The sequence below is a fragment of the Odontesthes bonariensis genome, chromosome 13, assembly GCF_027942865.1.
Source record: "Odontesthes bonariensis isolate fOdoBon6 chromosome 13, fOdoBon6.hap1, whole genome shotgun sequence".
NCBI classification, from domain to species: Eukaryota; Metazoa; Chordata; class Actinopteri; order Atheriniformes; family Atherinopsidae; genus Odontesthes; species Odontesthes bonariensis.
The window spans coordinates 12117381-12136149 of NC_134518.1; the positions used below are offsets into that span (position 1 = coordinate 12117381).

At 42.1% G+C, this 18769-nt stretch overlaps 1 protein-coding gene across 1 annotated transcript in view; it reads right to left on the bottom strand.

Moving 5' to 3' along the window:
- The window catches only part of tenm1 (teneurin transmembrane protein 1), a 182420-nt gene that overhangs the window by 72670 nt on the left and 90981 nt on the right, over positions 1–18769 (bottom strand). Inside the window, exons 7-14 of the mRNA XM_075480990.1 lie at positions 15840–16042; positions 14181–14388; positions 8478–8579; positions 6238–6432; positions 3200–3400; positions 1240–1425; positions 1087–1116; positions 773–919 (exon numbers count right to left, since the gene is read on the bottom strand). Coding sequence (XP_075337105.1) covers positions 773–919; positions 1087–1116; positions 1240–1425; positions 3200–3400; positions 6238–6432; positions 8478–8579; positions 14181–14388; positions 15840–16042 — 1272 coding nt within the window. The remainder of the gene's footprint in view (positions 1–772; positions 920–1086; positions 1117–1239; positions 1426–3199; positions 3401–6237; positions 6433–8477; positions 8580–14180; positions 14389–15839; positions 16043–18769) is intronic.

Consider the following 18769-nt stretch of genomic DNA (forward strand, 5'->3'; position numbering starts at 1 on the left):
ACATAAATGGGGAACCACAAAAATAAACGAGTGAGAGAGAAAAAAACAAAACAAGCTTTCCCTCCAAAGGCAACACTACCTTGTTTGCAATGATGGATTACAGCACTGCCTTAACAGTCGTGTCCATTATGGATATTTGATGGGGTTTCAAAATGAATGTGCAAAGTTGAAAGCAATGTAATATTGTACTGTATCAGAAACTGTTTATGTATTGGAGAAGAGTTTTAGTTGGGCCTCAAATGGCCAGGAAATAATTGTCATGACTCATGAGAAGAGCACCTGTTGAAAAGGAAAAAATGCTCCTTTTTTGTTTCTTCTTCTAAGGATTGAAAAAAAAGGAAAATCCAGCCACTGTAAATGATGGAGAGACACACACCTTCACCTGTTAACAGATATCTCAGAGCAAAACGAAGGGAACATTTTCTGCATGGTTTGCTGTATTTAGACTTGCGAACATTTCTGAGTGCCTTTTATCCCAGCAGGTGGTAAGCATATCAGACATTTAGCAATGATTAGAGGAAAATCAGAAACACACACAAATGGAGACACATACACACAGATACATATTCAAATTAATGGGCGGCAGGGCGCTACAGAAGCTGGAACGACACAGGGCGATGAAGGAGAGGAACAATGAGGAATTCTTTTTTTTTGTTTTTCTAGCAGAAGAATCAAGATGAGAAGACGAGGATGATTTCCCGGAAAGAGCTAAATGAAAGAGGTATGAAAGAGAAAAAGAGATGGAATATGATAGATGCTGTTAGAATGTCACCTCCATCGTTGTCAGTTCCATCACTGCAGTCAGTTTCCATGACAACGCTGCATCCAGGCCCACTCCATCCAGCCTGGCAGATGCAGCGCCAGCCACTCTGCTCCAGGGTACAGCGTCCATGCCCGCTGCACAGCCCCGGGCAGCCGTCTGAAAAGACGTGTGCCACGTGCAAAAGTGCGAAAATGAGCACACACACACACACACACGCGGGCACACACACACACACACAGAAACACATTTTTGTAAGTTGCTACCATGTTGAAGGTGAAAAAAAATGATTAAACTTTAATCCTCAATGAAAAAAAATGAGTTACCTTTCACCACGACGTCCAAATCATGAGTAACTGTGGGGAACACGAGGCGGAAATGTTGTAATGATGTTAGCTAAACAATAGTCACACCTATATCAAGACCTATATTAAATCAAAACGTGCCACGCCTCCCACACGCAACAGCACCCGGCTCACCGATGTTACAGTGCTCTCCTTCCCAGCCAGGCTGGCAGATGCAGGTCCCATCGTGGCACTGGCCGTGTTCTTCGCAGCGAGGGTGGCATGCTCTCTGGTCACACGCGGCGCCGATCCAACCCTCCTCGCACTGGCACTGGCCCTCTGAGCAAACACCGTGGCTGCCACATGGCACTGGGCACAGCTCTGATGAACAGGTGGGCGGAGACGCGCGTGAGAAAAAAAAGCATGTAAGTGTGAGAGGACGAAGGGAATGAGAGGGAGGGTAACAGATGGAGGAATTGAGCGTTGCAAGGAAAAATAAGTCGAAAGAGACACAGGGGACAAAAAGAGGAGGTAAAAAAGTTTAGGAAAATAAAAACTGGAGCTGAGCCATTGGTTATAGGTGAGGGAGGGAAAAACCAAAGAGACTCTTCTCCTTTCTCACAATACACAATCTTCTCACCTCTAATAGCTTAGCTCCCTTAAGGAGGAGACGAGTGAATAGGCTCATAATAAAAGCCAAATGATTCGTATTTGCACCGCATATTTAAACTACTGGGACTCCAATTCAGCTCCATTATTCTTTTCTGACATTTTGATCAGATTTAGCGCGAATGTTAATACCACTTCTTTTGCCAAGTCTCTCCATCTTTGTCTCTGTCAGCTCTCTGTCTCTGCGTCCCTTTCTCTCCTTCTCACTTGCAACATCCCTTCAAATTTTTTTCCCTCCCATCTTTGTCTATTTCCTTTTCTCTGCACTCCTCACCATCTAACACTCACTCCCTCTGCAGAGGCAAAGCCTCATCCATCAGTAAAGAGAGCAAAGTGCTGGAGGCACACAAAGCCTACTTATCCTGCTGCAGTAAAAAGTTATTTCAATTTAAATATACATAGCATGGAGAGGGGAGTAAAAAGTGGATTAAAGTTGGAGAGTTTTTCAGCTCTCTATTAGAATTACATTAACTTAGCTATGCCTCAACAAGACCAGGACATAGAATCGCTGGGTTCTTTTGATTAAAAGCCCAGCAGGTAGAAGGGAGGGGGCTCATATCTCAGATATTCAGCCACGGTCTATCATTATCATAGGCTATATAAACCATAATAAGGCTTGCATACACCTGAGAGAAGACACTAATGCCAGTTGCCTGCAAATCATTGGTTTGCATGGTGCACATCTTTCCCAACACCAGCATGAAGTTAGTGTGGTTGAAAAACAGAAAAGCCAGTCTAATAATGGCTATTTTCCTCTCAGCCAGCTCACACGGCAACGACAAGGACAATTTTTTTGTCACTGTGCATGGCACCTCTGTATTTTAAACACCTCGGTACACGTGCCTTGCTGGCCTTGCTTCAATGGACATCTTGCAGCCTTTTCTTCGTGATCGAGAGCAGCTCTCTATTTAACCAGGCAGAATGTTTAGTGAAGAAAGGTAGTTATAGCTGTAAAAAAGCTTTCACAGCTATATTTAACAACCACTCACTAACTAATAAGCTGAATGTTCCTCAGAGCTGCAGTCTCTGACAGGCCTTGCAGCAAAGTTAGAATAGAGGTCTTTTATTTATTTATTTCCTCGCTGGCATTTTTTTTCCTCATTTAGCTTAAGGGCATGTGTGTGTCCAAGTGTCTGTGTGTACGTAAGTATGTGTGCAAGACCAAAAAGTGTGTGAGTGTAAATGCAAAGTAGAGTGAGTGCGAGTGCAAGTGCTTCCGCATGCTGCAGACAAAGAGTCATGAGGGGAAATAAAATTTCGAACTAGCATGAGGAGTGAGTGCAACACACCGCCACACAAACACAGGTTTCAGAGAGCGGCAACGCCTCCCTCACATGTCCATCAAATCCCCAGAAATATTATCTGGCAAGACCACACGCGCTACAAGAACACTGGCAATCTGGTGATGTGTGGCTTCAATTTTCAGTTTTTGTCTCTTTTTCCAAACCAAAAAATTTGAATGTGAACAATAATCCTGACGTCTTACCCGTGTAGCAATCTGGTCCCGTCCAGTTGGGCTGGCAGGCGCAGGTGTCTGACTCTGGGAGATAGGTGCCATGTCCTGAACACTGCTCCTGACAGGCTGGCAGCGGGTCGTCACAGCTCACTCCGGCCCATCCTGCCGAGCACACGCACTCCCCGCGCACGCACACGCCGTGCCCGCCGCACTGGGGGTCCACACAGTCCACTGCAGATAGAGGGAAGACGAGAGGGAAAGCAGGAGGGAGTCAGAAGTGAAGAGAGGGAGTGAATGGCCTGCTGGGTGGGTGGGTTGGTGTTGCTGGCGGTGGGGGTCAGGCTGTCTCATTATAATCATCAGTTCACAGAGTATGAAAGCAGTGTTCTTTGCATCCCATCCAGGAGTTAACCACCCTAGCTACAATCCCTGTATCTGTTCCACAACATTACACTTCATAGGACACTTAGAGCTGAGGCTATGATAAGGGGTGAAATGGGTTGGTTGGTGTGTGTGTGTGAGTGTGGCAGGGTGGCCTCTGCTACGCTTTGTTAGTGTGTGTAATTACAGCCCTGAGCGCGGAGCCAAGGCTCAGCAGTTCGGCTCAACTCAGCTCAGCTCTGTCACTGAAGGTCACACACCTGAATCCATCTCCTCACACACGACTGCCAAGAAATCTTCAGGACAGCTGTGCCATCAGCTTCTAATCAGGTCCGACATCATAATTCTTTACTTTGTTTGTTTTTGTTAATTCATGGGTGTGTTTACATGGGAGAGATGTGACAGCAGGTCAAACATGACTTCCTGTACAACCCTAAACTGCCTGAGCTTTGTTCTTCCAGATGTGTGGCTAACGGTAGACAGCATTTAAAATACACAGTCTTCTGCAAACTCCCAAAAGGATTTAGGATCTTTAGAAAATGCCAGATATTTGGAATTTTCAGTCATGTAAAGAGCAATATAAAATATAATCTACGTTTAGGAATAAAATTGAATTAATATGATAATCACATTTTTTATGTTATATAAGAGACCGGATTGATTCAACTAAAAATAAAAATGTGCTTTTTAAGTTTTTGTTAATTTGGCAAAGTATACAACCCATTTTAGATGATTTTAGAAAACCCTTCATTAAATTGTGGTTGAATCTTGCGTAATGTGTCAGCGCAGGCATCACATTCCCACGGTGCAGCAGGCTGCGTGCCTACATCTAAAAGCATCATAATTTGCAGAAATGTTTTGACTGATTTGACACTACATTTTTTTCCTCCATTAAATCATGGTTGAATCCAGGTTGTCAACATTGCAGGTGCAGCAGACTGCGACTGCATGTGTCTCCGGAGGGATAAGATGTGTATTAATGTGTATATATACAAATATACTCATCACAACTCAAAGGCCCGACTTGTATCTGTGACAAAGTGAGCGAGGTTAAATGGTTAATGTTGGTTTTCATTACAAAGTTGCAGCCATGTTCTTTTTTTTTCTCTTCGTATAAACTGCACAAGCCGTCGTTACGTTTATGAAAAGAAAAAAAAAAGAGCACTTATTTAATTAAAAAAACAAAAAAAACAGACATGATCATTTCTGGTTAGCTCTGCTTCGCTGGGAAAACGAAACCTACTTGAGGTATTATTGGCTTTTGCTCAATTAAGGAGTGCTGCCTCTATGTCTGCATGTGTGTGTCGATTTGTTTGCCAGCCAGGTCAGCTGAAATGGCTGAGAAAAGAAAAAGAGACATTTGATCATTTTTCAGTGCACCAAAGTGCCAAGTAAGTAGAATGTCCCCGGCGATATTAAAGGTGCTTTGATAAATCTTCATTAGAAATTAGTACAATTCTCATGAAAATGTTTTGCAAGGTGTCATTAGGTGAGAGCAACGCAGAAAACAGAGCTGGACACAGAGAGACTTGGATTCCACGGCGGTCCAGAGAGGACGGAGCAGTTCGGCGCTCGTTTAAAGTGAAATTAAATAGAAATGGAAAGACGCTTTATTAATCCCTAAGGAGAAATGATAATGTTGCAGTGTAAAATAGACAAATGATAGTCATTTGTCGTTCATCATTATTAATTGCATGGAGCTATTGCTGTGGGTAGCAATGACCTCCTGCACTGTTCTTTGTTGCTGCAGACCTGCAGAAGCCTCTTGACTGAACACACCCTGTTGTTTAATCCTTATGCTTCACAGAACTTGTGCAGCGTGGTCCTTTATATTGAGTATACTTCTTTGCACAATGAGCTCCGTGGGTTAGAGTTACCTTGGAAAAGGTACATAGTATCCATCAGGTGGTATTACTCTATAGTAGAAAACCTTAGTAAAGTCTGCTTGTGCTGTGCTGCAGGAAATGGAAAAGAAACACAAGCCTAATAATGTCATTTTAGGAATATTTTCATTAAAGCAAATAAAAGTAAAATTGATAGTTACATTGTAAGATAATTAAACTTAATTTGAATAAAGAAATTCCACAATCTTTTACTCTGTTCGACAGCATGTACTTGTCTTCGGGGGCATTAAATAGATTCTCAAATTTGCGCTTTTTTCTTTGACTACAGAATTATATTTAATCAAATTCTCCCCCTAGAATTGCAATCAAATTGAATTGTGTGCTATCTAAACATTAACAGTCCTAATGTATACAGTAATGTTTAATATACATTTTCTAAAATAGCTTTTTTTCAAAAAAAAAAATCTTTAAAAAATTTCATTTTTCTGTTTAATTTCATACGTAAGTTCTGAGCTTTCACCTCTGACTTGAATGAAGGTAGCAGGTGTATATGCAGCCCTTTGAGGCAAATCTGTGATTTTGGCGGCATAAATTAAAACTGCTCTGAAGTTGGCAGAGTTGGCAGAACCAGGCGGTAATTCCCTGTAAGTTTGTCACCACAAGGGATCCAATTATACACAGGTTTGATTCTTTGTCACACTGATTAGTGCTGTGTTAAGTTAAGTTGATCTTCATTTAAAGAAGCAGTCATTCCCTTGAATGCATTCGAAAGGACGTCCTTTTTCTCCGGAGATGAAATTCGCAGGTGTGTGTCATTCGTCTTGACAATTTAAAACTTCTTACCTTGCTCACAGTTGACTCCCTTGTAAGCTGGACTGCATATGCAGATGCCCTGGATGCAGGTGCCATGGTTGGAGCAGGTGGGATCGATACACTGACCTTCCTCCACATTACACTCCGCCCCCTTCCAACCGGGCAGGCACACACATCTTCCTTTCTCATATATGCCGTTACCGCTGCACAATACTGGACATGAATCTGCAACAGGAAAAACACGGATTACTCACACACTCAGTGGTACGCCCATGCAAACACACCAGCACAGATGCTGCTGCAGTATATTAGCTGGGAGACCCCGTTAACCTACCATGAGTGGGGCTACGCTCTCTTATCTCAGCCAGTGCGCGGATTCAGCAAATCCTTGAACAGCCTGCGTCTCATTCACACGCACGCACTCAGACACACCTTTACGCACACGCACACACTCGAGCTTATCCCTCACACTGTTTCAATTTACTCAAGCACCACCTGAGCCTGGCTACCACGGCAACCTAGAAATTGTAGAAAATCCTCCCAACGTCCCCTCGCTCGTTCTGAACAGGCCGTGAAAACAATCGTGAAAACTGAAGATTAGGAAGGAGAGCATTAGGCGTTTATGGAATGAGGGTGGAAAGCCATCTCCATGCAGAGATGGAGAGCTGTGTGGCTTAATGTAATAACAGCCTGGTAGAATAAAGTCAGCGAATGTTGGGTGAGACACTGACAGTTACAGGCCAGGACATCGGATATATTGAGGAGAGGATTCAGAACCGTTTTTTTTCACGGATAATTTGCCATGAATACCTTGTGTGTATTTGTTTGTTTCCTTGTTAAATCTAACACTCTATGGAGTCATAAATTCAGGCTTCAGTTTTTACACCCCATGCTAAAAGTTGGTGTCTTAGCTTTCATGTGGAGAACACTATAGCACAAACAAATGAGCAAAGATGAGAGGAAAGTATGAATAAATTATGAGCCTAAATAAATCATAAGATGTGATAATCATATCACCTGTCTCTACACATTAAATCAGCCACAACTACAATAATTTTAGGAAGACGGAATGTCCCAGGGAGATATGTGATGAGAAAGAGGTAGAGGGGTAGATGGATGGAACAAAGAACAAAGCGGAGAGGAAGGAGACGAAGGAGGAATGAAAAAGTGTCGTGAAGTCAAGATTTAAAAACATTTCAATGATCCACACTCCCATGCAACTATTTCACATACAGTAGCATTCGAATGCTGATCCAGTATCAAATAAAAGTCAGTGATGTGGCAAGCTGTAACAAATAAAGGCTGGTCAGTGTTAAGGGACGGACGCTGAGATCACGTCATAATTACTGTCAATGCATCTAAACGCTTCAGTGGGCTCTCTACTGAGCCTTTAGAGATCATGTCCACTGACCGCTGCAATGAAGACGTAAAGCCCGACTCTGTTGAAGAAACAAAAGTCATAGCAGCTGATTGGCAAGGAGGGTTGTTGTACTGTGGAAGTGGTAATGGTTTATACTGAGTGGAACATGGGGAAAGTGTTGGCTTTTCATTCACAGTTCTTAAAAAAGTAGGGATGGGGGCAACAAAAGGCTAGAAAAGGAAGTGTTGCTAAAAAGGAAGTGCTGGAGGAACATGTCGCAACAAATAAAGTTCATTCACAACCGGTCAGTAACTTGACTGGGTGGAGAAAAAGCTCCTTAGAGAAAGCAGTCTCACAGAAGTAAAGATGGGCAGAGGTTCAGCAGTTTGCAAAAAAAGCACATCTACAAATTGTGGCGCGATTTCAAAATAATGTTCCTTAACATAAAATTACAACGAGTTTGAATTTTAAATCATCTACAGTACATAAAGTCATCAAAATTTCAAGAGAATCTGGAGACATCTCTGCAGAAAGGGACACAGCCAAGAATTAATATTAAATGCGAACTACAGTTGAGCCTGGCGTCCACGAATGCAGGTTAAAGCTCTAACATAAAAAGATTAAACCACATGTGAACATAATCCAGAAATGCCTTTTTCTCTGGGCCAAAGCTCACTTATACTGAACTGAGACACAGTATAAAAATATCTTTTGGACTCTTTGTTATTTACTTTTGTTTGAACAATGTTTGCTAAAAACCACTGTGCGAGTGATTTAGGAAATTGCTGAGGCCTCATAAAAATGAAAGTATATTGCACAATAGTGGGACGACTCATAAGCGAATGGGTTTACTGGCAATAAGAAAGATATAAAATGACACCGGCTTCATCTTCCTGCAGATATTTCATACCTTTGGCACAGTCAGGACCCAGGAATCCAGCAAAGCAGTGGCAGTGTCCGGCCACGCACTCTCCGTTTCCATTGCAGTCTGTGGAACAGCCGTCCATCGAGTCTGCATGACAAATACACACATGCACGCATGCACACGTTGACAAGTAAAACGCAAAAGTCAGAAAGAGAGAGAGAAAAAAGAAAAAAGCAGAATGTGAACATTTTCTATGGGATTCCATAAGCTGGTATTGCTCTCATAGTTATTGAATGAAAGATCTGATAAGCAATGGATGGCTCCCCAGACACAGTGGCTATATTAGATTAGTCTGATCCAGCTGCTATCACTCTCTGGGGAGCGGCCAAGCACTCACTTACACTCAGTAGCACTAAGCACATTAAACTGCATTACAGGTTGGAAACACACAGCACGCAATTTCACAAACATCAAGGCTTCATCAACAAACTGTTTACAAGGGTGCAGCTTGAAACAAGACTCAACAATATAAAATCTGACATTGTCGGAGCACAAGTGAAGATGGGTAATACAGTGTCCCTGCAGGAGATACACTCTCAGCATGGCCAAGATCAATGTGATGCTTGTTCCTACCAGTGCTTCATCTCATCTGCATATTTGTATTTCATCATATCTTTTTGTAGGCTATGTTCGTTTCATCACATTCCTCAATCAGACTTGAATTAGCCGTCTTCTTTTTACTCTTACCCTTTTCTCCCATTGATATGTCCATCATGTCAGATTGCATTCTCCAGAAACAGGCAGCATGGCAAAGACAGATAAAGAGGGGTGGGGGGGGGCACTTTTGTGCTTTCAGAGCGTTATATAAGTGTGCTGAGCTCTGCCAGCTCTGCTCAAGATGGAGGATTCTGGTGAAGAAGCACCCAGAGGCTGGCAGAGTTGGGGATGTGAACTGAGCTGCAAGATGTCCTCTGCTGGGTGAACCCTATCTAAGGTAGATAGACTAATTAAAACAAGCGTAAGGGATGCCATCCTTTAGTTGACCCCACTGTCCCGCTCGGCTCTTCTGAACGGGTATCGACTCCTGAGTCGAACCACTGCAGTCCCCTGGCTCGCTCTGTTCGGGGAGCACGGAAGACAAATCCTTCAGTGGCTCAGCTCACGCTTGCGCGCACGCACACGTTTACAAACACATGCAGGCAAAGTTATTATGTGACACCCGCCTTGAGGCGCGTGTGACACATGCTAATGAGACAGGCCCTGCCAGTAGCCGGCAGCACAGTGCTATCCTCCAGTGCGGCGCATCACTACAGAAACCAAAGTCATTTTCACCTCCATCACCTGTCATTGTCACACTGATGGAGAGGAGGAGTGCCAATCATCTTTTTCTCCCACACAGTCAGGAAGACTCACATTTGTTTCTCCATATGGGTCTCTTTCTCTCTCTTGAAAAAAAAGCCTTATATATGCAAAATACAATATTGCATCTGGCACCTGACACATGCAATGAACAAAAACTTATCTGCAAGGTCACAGAGTTCCTTTTAATCCATCTGAGAGGAGTTATCCCCCAGAAAGCTCACAGGGCTGAAAGGGGCTGGGTTATAACACTGATATAAACTCTGGATCTCTCAGGTCAGCGTCTCGACAATAAAAAACTCCAGGCAATTAATAGCAAATGTATGAAAGGCTATATGTTGCAGTATAGTGTGTGTGTGGGTGTGTGCGTGCTTTCATGGGACACCCACTCTGTTCTTTCCACTGAGTACACCCTTCACAGTTAGAAATCACTCATGCCATAAGTTATTGAAGTTAAATGCTATTATAAAATGGGTGCTTCCAGCCGAGTGATCTGATTGGTCAAATAAGCATTCCAATTCTATTTTATGAGCCTGTAAAGTTTCAGCCATGCTTTATGACCCTTGGGCTTTATGAATTTATGAAAAAATGAACGGGCTGCCCGGCTAACAAGAAGTGTCATCTTTTTTGTTTATCATCTGTTTTGTCAAATGTTCCTCGGGATCTGCAGCATTCATATGAGAGCCTCTCATACTTTGTCAGTCACATGGTAAAAGATATGTTATTTTAGAGGACGTGTGATATCAGGTGGAGTACAGCAATTATGCATAATTAATAGTCCTGCAGGAAGCACCGCTCTCTGCCTGAGTAGATTTAAAGAAGATGGCGTTTGAGTGGAGGTGGCGAAATGGCAGATATCATTAAGCCGAAAGCTTTTGTGGGGAACATGCAAATTTCAATAGCAGTGGATGAGGAAATAAGGGTTTCGTGTCAGCGTCTGCTGCCTTTTTTTTGTTCTTCTTCTTTGGAGGTGTGTTAAAAAAAATTCAATTTGAATTTAACTATGATATCTACCTTAAAGTCAGCAGTAACTCTCTCATCGTTTCATTCTCCCTTTCTCTGCATATTGCATGTCATCAATTGTTGTATGTTAGGTGCGTTTTTCAATTCGAATCTGCTGGATGGAAACCATTGATGCTTAATTGCAAGATTGGAAAAAATAATGGTTTATTGTTGAAAGACAAATGGAAAAGGGAAGACCAGTTCAGCAAATAAACAACCCAAACTCATCATCATGTTGGTGCACAGCACAAAACGCTGCAGTTTAACAATGACGGTGACTAAATTCTAGTCTGTCCATATCTTCCTTAGGCCAAGTTTTTGTTTTTGATGGCTACCTCACGTATCCAATGTTTGTATGAAGCATCGATTACGCGCCTCAGAAAATGAATACTACATGTTAGCAAGATGCAACATGAAGGTGACCAGTAGAGGCAGTGTAGGGTAAAATCTGACCGCATAGCCAACTTCTTCGATTTAGCAACAATCGAATACAAAGCTCATTTATGTTAAGTGTTAGCATCCTGTAAATGTGGAGCTTCAGGGCAGTCTGAGTTCGATGGTGTTCCCCGGAGAGGGATCCTTCGGGAACAGGCGTATTACACAGTGCATGTGAACAATTACACCCCTAAATGGAGCCATTTTCGCACATTAATGCGAGTTGGAAAAGCTTGAATACTCTCAGCCTTAGTCTGTTTCCCTACACAAGTCCATCTGACAACAGCCAAAATACTACATGTCCATATGTGTTCCTTCATGATGATGTAAATTTTCCAAGCGTTACTAGTGCTGAATTAGCAACATTCAAGACATCACCATCAAGGGACTTGGTCTTGCTCAATGTTTTCCAGTCTTTTTTTGTTTTTCACCATAAATTGCTCCCACTCACAGTTCCTTTCGTTTCTGCCATGCTCTCACCCATGAATGTTTAAGATCTAGGGTACTGTGCACGGTTAAGTTTACAAGTTACACAATACAAGGACAAATGATTGCATAAATCTCCTTGGTTGCAGTTTACAAATGTAATATTCATGCATTGCAGTTCCTTTCATATCAGGACTTCTCTGTCTGACAGGGAACAACTGCTGAGGGATGTGATACCTAGTCATAATTACCAACCCATGGATTGTGACTCCTACATTTTGGACAAGTGGGGAAGTATATCTATGATGCATTTTCCAGTAAGATCAGGCTGATATGAATTATGGCAGGTAAAAAATTTGGCGAAAGCACAAAGGACATTTACTAGAACATTTCCAAAAGCAGCCATTATGTGTCATCAGGGATTTGCATCATCGTAATTCATTGAAGTTTTGCCTTCCTTTGTTTGAGGTTTGCCTGCTGCTCTTTGAATGATCTTACGCTGTTACTCCCTCTTCTTGTGCAGTTCTGGCTGCAGACCTAGAGTCCCCTATTGCTTTTGAACCACCCTTTAAAAACAGCAAAATAACATTGGATGAAAACAACTTTAATTGAGCACTTCTGACTTTTTTGTGAAACTTTAGCTGTGCTTTTGGATGGAAAGCCATTTAGAGAGAATGACTGTATACACATATCAGCCTGATTAGCTTAATCTGATAAGTATAATTTACATAATGAGCAAACCTAAGAGCTTAAAGATAATTTTGTGTCCTGAGCAGCAGCAGCTCTAAGTAAGATGGAACTAAACTCTTGTGTGTGAGACAAATCAATGGCAACAGCTTCTGCAATGTTTTTTGACTGTTAATAGTCAGATTTTACCAACTCACTTTTGAATGTTCTTTCCCAAATGAGCTCCCTCTTCTTTTCATCTGTAACAAGATTTTACTACTTTGATGATGCATGGCAGCTTTTTCTGATGCATAGAACTACTTCTGTCATTACTTATACAAGCATAATAACACCAACACAGCTTTAACACACAGTGTGTCTCCTTGCATATACCAGATTTTGTTATCCTGCATCATTTCATGTCTTGTTTTATGCTCGTCATGCTCTCATATTTTCCCTCGTAAACTACACTCTATTGATTTTACATTATTTCATTTATTCATTCACAATGTTCTTTAGATTTTTTTTTTCCTTATTTATGCTCTTTGTTTCTCTCTCGTATCTGGTTACTGTTTGCTGCGGAAAAGCTCAATTTCCCGACAGAGATCATCTCATTTCTCTGTCATCTCTCCATAAAGCTCGGCTCTCAGGCTACAGCATCCTGCGTCTCTCAGTAGAATTTACTGTACTGTGGCTCAGTGGTTTTGATTTTCTGCCTCCAAAACAATGCAGCGTCTGGTTGTAAACCTTGTTAGAGGTATAAATGGACAGTCAAATGAACTCTGACACCAATCCATTAATTTTATTTTCCTCTTTCAAGCTTAAATCACTTGATTAATTATTTTTGCAAAACCTTAGCGGAGTAAAGGCTTCTGTTCTGAGGCCATCTGTTGTGTCTATATTTGTTTTCATTATTAGAGAGAGGCAATGAAAAAAGAAAAGGGAAAGGGTTCTTATTCCCTGTTTAACTCAAAAAAATGAAAAAAAAAAAGTCTGGTCTATTCTAGACTTTACAGGCAGCAAATGAGTCAACAAATGTTTGACAGCTCTGAAACAAATTTTGTGTCTCGCTGTCACGCACTGTCAGTCATTATAAAAAAGGACTGTCGATATGAAGATGAAACATGTCTTCGCTGCCATGTTTTGGCTCTAAAGAGCCATTTACAGATTGGCACACCACTGGAGGTTGGCGATACACATATTTAGCTTAAAAGCTTCAACAGAGCTCTGTGCAATGGGCCGGATCATCTCCAGAATAACACAGAACTACATGATGGGAAAAAAAAAATTCCCAAAGTAGAGGCTTTTTCATGGAGCGCTGCTCATCTGTTTGTCACATCCAGCGAGTGTTGGCTGTGTTACCTGCCTGCGACATATAAACTACCACATTCTCCCACGATGCTACTGTGCTATTATATATTTCAATAATTATTTGGGGTCATTTTAACATTGTATTTTCTTGAAGGCTACTGGACAAAGAGGGAGTGGAGAAACTGCCCTGGTAATTATCCACTTGTCTATATTCAGCCACGTACTCCTGCATTATTCACATCCTTCAATTTACACCGTCATTTGTGTGTGTCATAGCAATGAGCTGCAGTTAGCAAGCCCTGTCATTACTACAGGAGCTGTCCTCCCCCTTCTAACTGCTGTCTCTTGTCATGCCAAACTAACTCTTGTAATAGGAAAAGTTCCTCTCAAATGTCATTGAGTTTTGAATTACTCTCGGCCATGTCCTTATGCTTTGTCATAGAAAACAGATAAAAAGAAAACACTGAATAAGAGAGGGGAGCAACCCTGATATTGTTACAGAGGAAGTGCCAAAAAAACAGAAAACAAGTCCTCAATAATGTTCCTCACCGATGGGAGTGCTGTGGAGTAACACTTGCTCCAGGTTTCGTCCGTCGTTGTAGAGCGCGAGGTGCCACGTGCCGGGGTCCATATACTCGATGAAGCCTGTTTCTTGCAGGCCGCTCAGCAGCAGGCCTTTGGGAGCTTTGGCAGTTGAGACGGGATCAGTCAAGGACCTGGGCAGGGCTTTCCCATCCAGCAGCTTCACAAAGTCGAACTGAACACAATATGGGAATATAATCAGGCAGCCTTATTATCCAGCTGGAATGAGAAAGACAGGGATTTACAGGAGTAAATTTGCAAGCCAGACTTTGTGCAGCGATGTGTGGCTGCTTTTGGGCGAGCTGCGTGGAACAGAGCTCAATCCTATTGGAAAACTGCCTTAATATAAGTCAAGCAATAGCATATCACAAACAAAACAAGAATCCCATGGAAACAAGAGAAATAGTGGTCCATAGCATCTCAGTACTGGCTCAAGAACTAGACATGCAGCTAACAGCATGGGCACACTTTACCACCCAAGCTTTCGATGGAGCAGAGTTTCCTTTCATCTGTCTAAACCTTTCTCTGCTTGTTTCTCTCTTTAACTGTCCCCACCACCCTCGAATGCACCTCAACCATCTATCCATCCTCACTCCTCCTTGAACTAGCAAGCCCTCACTGAGTCTTATTCCCCGTGAGGGCTCTGTGTCACACTCGTGTCAAAAAACGCTAATTAGGCCTCTTCATGCAGACGAGAGCAGGGACGCACTGATATTAAAAAGCAGACGACTCAGTTTGTGTTGTATATATACGCGCTTGTAGCAAGGCACAAAGCTGCACCAAGACTGTGCCTGTGTGTGCAAGAGACACGAAAAATAATTGTTTCCTTGAAAAAAAACAATGCACATCCACTATCTTTAAGTCAGCTTGGGCAAGATTTCCTTCCCTGTGGGGAGAATTTCTCCTTCCAGCCGGCAAATGGCAACATTTAACATCACGGCCTGCATCTGGTAGGAGTAGGACACACACAGCCTGATTACTCTGTGGAGTCTGAGAAATGAAAAGTGGTTTTCTGTCATCTCTTTCACTGTGCTTTAACGCAGCTGACAAATTAATGCTACTCATTTGCACATTTGCTGTTTTTGTTGTCAGAACAAGTTTAATATGGTGATTTGTTCATGGCTTCCAACTATTACCTGTTAAACAAGCAGATAGCAAATCATGCTCTGCTGCACTGACAACTTGTGATTGTGTTCTCACAAACTTTCCTGACAAGCATGCATAAACACAGTTTATGGACACATGTCTGACTACAAATCAATATTAAATGAACAAATTCGCGTCCCTCCATCATTCAGTGCCTCCCTCCAAAGATGGTAGGAGACAGACAGAGTTCTAATGATTATTTCAGTAGCAAATCACAGTTATATCCTTAAAGAAAAGATAACCTTTGTGTCTGTATGTTGGATGTATCTCTTTGTGAGATCTGGATTGTGGCCCAAGTATAATCCCACATCATCATCTTAAAATAAGCACTTACTGCAAGGCCAGTTTCAAAAATACTTGAGTGTGGATGAAAGGACAAAACTGAGGGATAAAGGTGTATTAGTGGGGATGTGAACTGTGGCACGGAAACAAAGCAGCCCATCTGGGTGAACAGCATGCTGCAAGAAGAGTCATCTCCACCTGAGTGTGTGTAGGCGGGATGTTCCTGCGTCCATAGACCCCCAGCAGTGCGTTGTGTGAAAGAGAGAGATTGAACTTGACGTAGGTCGGATGGTGCACAGTCATATGAAACCTCCAGAAAAGTCCCGGTGGGATTGCCTGGCTCTGTTGAGTTCCGATGTCAACCTCGCCACGGTCAATGGCACGGCCTCTCACCCACTTCTCTGTAGGTAAAAAGATAATACATATATACATACATATATTACATTTATATATGTAAACCGAAGCTATTGCAGCTTTATTGAGGTGGACAAGAATTCCTATTCAGAATCAGTATCAGGAGCAATTAATAACCAAGCTGATGTCCTGGAACATCAGCGTGATCAGCTGCTCTTCTAATGAAGTGAGACTGAATAGACATCCAAATGACTGAGCACGAGTGAAATTCCTGCTTTTCAAAGAACCATGCTTTGGGAGTCCTTTGGATGGACTCTGCATAAAGATGAACTGCTTTCAGGAGGGCAGTGTTTTGTCCGAGAGCTGTCTACCGGGGCTTTGTCATTTGTTATATTAGCAACTTCTAACAAGAAAGGAAAAGTGTGTGTGTTAGCGTGTGTGTGAGGGTAGAGAGTTTTGTGTGTGAGAAAAAGTGAGCAGGGCAGGGGCGCGCACTGGCAACCGCATACATTCACAAACAGTGTCATGGCACCCAGATAGTGTCTTGACTGAGAGCTTGTCTTTGTCTGCGAAGAGAATAGCTCTTTCCAACAGTCCCCTGGCCATCGGCTCTTCTCCTCTCCATAAGCCTTTATCAAGCACCAGGTCTGAGTCTTTTGTGTAGGGGGGCAGGCGAGGCTCTCCAGCCTTCTTTGTGTTGGCCTTTATGGAGAGATATATCTCTGCTCCTAAACTAAGATGGAGGAAATACGTTGACAGAGGGGAGCCAGCCGATCGTTACTACCACAAAGGAAGAAGAACAGTTAGGGGCAGATTCATGGATGAGTCCGCTCGCTCTCAATCTATAACGCCTGTAGCTCTACCACTCCATTATGGCCAAGCTATGCACACCCACAGGCCAGCCAGCATATATCACATGTCCTGTCACACTGAGAGGGAGCTAAAAGGCCTATGAGGTACTTTTAGCCATGCTGGCAGTGTCGGTCCGTCTGACTTCTGTTCTGCACTTCTTTTTTGTCAACTCAAGAAGCATAGCAACTCCATTTTATATCAATATGATTAATAACCGGAGCATAAATCTAACTGACTTTGGTAATTCACCAATTTCCCCTTTGCCCCGCTATGAGAGTAATGTCTCATCAATTTTTTCTTTAGTGCCATCATCCTATCAAATTACTTTGTCTTCAGTACAAATTAGTAAATATGCTAAGACTCTAACCTAAGATGATGAGACTGGTAAACCCACTGTGCGCACAGTGTTAAAATAAGCTCAGATTCACCATGCCGACTTCCATTTCCGCTGAAGTGCAACCATGCCGTCAAATCACTTCACTTCTCATCTATAAAGCAAAGACAAACAGTGTTTTCTTTGATGGACTTATTAGAGTGTGGAAATTTGATAGAAAGTTGCACCTTATGTCACCACTTGCTTTCAAATGTGCTAAAGAATCCTATCATCATACATAGCTACTTCTTACTATTATCATAGACACTAAAATAGCAATTTTAGCTCAAAATACAACACAGCTAATAAATCTAGTGTGGCTTAAGCCTTAGAACTAGTTTCTGTATTTGTGTGTACAGTATGCATTTTCATTATATATACGGATTTTGCCTCATGTTCATCATGAGGAAATCCATTTTATTTTTGGACGGATGGACGAGCCAAATAGAACAACAACGATGATACAAGGGGAGAAGCATGTACGTTTTTCTCTCTGTATGTTATCGTTTTTTTCACATTTACATACCGGTTATCCAGTAACAGTAAATGTTCCAAAATGCCAAAAGTCAGTTTGAAACAGTGTAGCCCCTCTCTGGAGTCCACATCTTATTCACTTTAACAGTTTGGTTGTTGTTTTGCTTAAATGGACAGTGGCAAAGCAGGTACCAGCTAATTTAAAAGTCCAGCACGTCCAGCATTGAGCGATAACACAAAAGCGTACATCTGAATCCTGCCATTTGTGATACCACAAATTTCACCCTGGATTTCAGTATTTAGCGTTCGTCATCTTGGCCTTTTTTCGGAACCAGAAGTGACCACATTTGAACAAAAAGATGGAGCTGAACTGATATTTGACAGCTAATTGGGCAAAAATGTGTTTCTTTCAGGACTCTATTTCACATTGGAATTATTTTCACAAGGACCACCAGCACACTAATTGGAAGGAGTGAATCTGGTTAATGACACCATAACGACTAGAGGGGAAAAAAAAGATTGACTTCGTATTTTATGATAGACATTGAATTTAATTTAATTGGGAGTCTAATAGAGCTAGAAATGTTTAGGAGCAAGCGCTTAGCAGCCATCAGTGGTATTGCACATTTGCTTTACATCCATAGAGTTTGCGTTCTGGCTTTGATATGGGACCTTCTGTCAAAAATGGTCAAACAGCAAGCAAATAAATGTCACAACATTGCACTTGTTTTTTTATGGCCTGTCTCATTTAACTTCCTGTTGGACTGAAAAAAGAAAACACACTCATTTGGTAACTAACTTTATTAAACACTGCTCTACAGGTTAATTGCTGGTATGCAGGAAAGAGTGGGGAAAGGTTTAGAATAAAAGAGAGAAAAGAGCAGTACCATTTATGCTGTTAGAAGTATATATAGGTCCTGTATTAAAATCTTTACCAAGCAGAGTAAAAGCTTGGCAGAACTAAGTGTGCATTCACGCTTTCCTGCCAAGTCTACCTCAGCAGTCTAACTCTTTTAATGCTAATCCTCCCTTCTGCGCTTGGCCACCGAAATATAAAGGCCAGCAGAGGGATGGA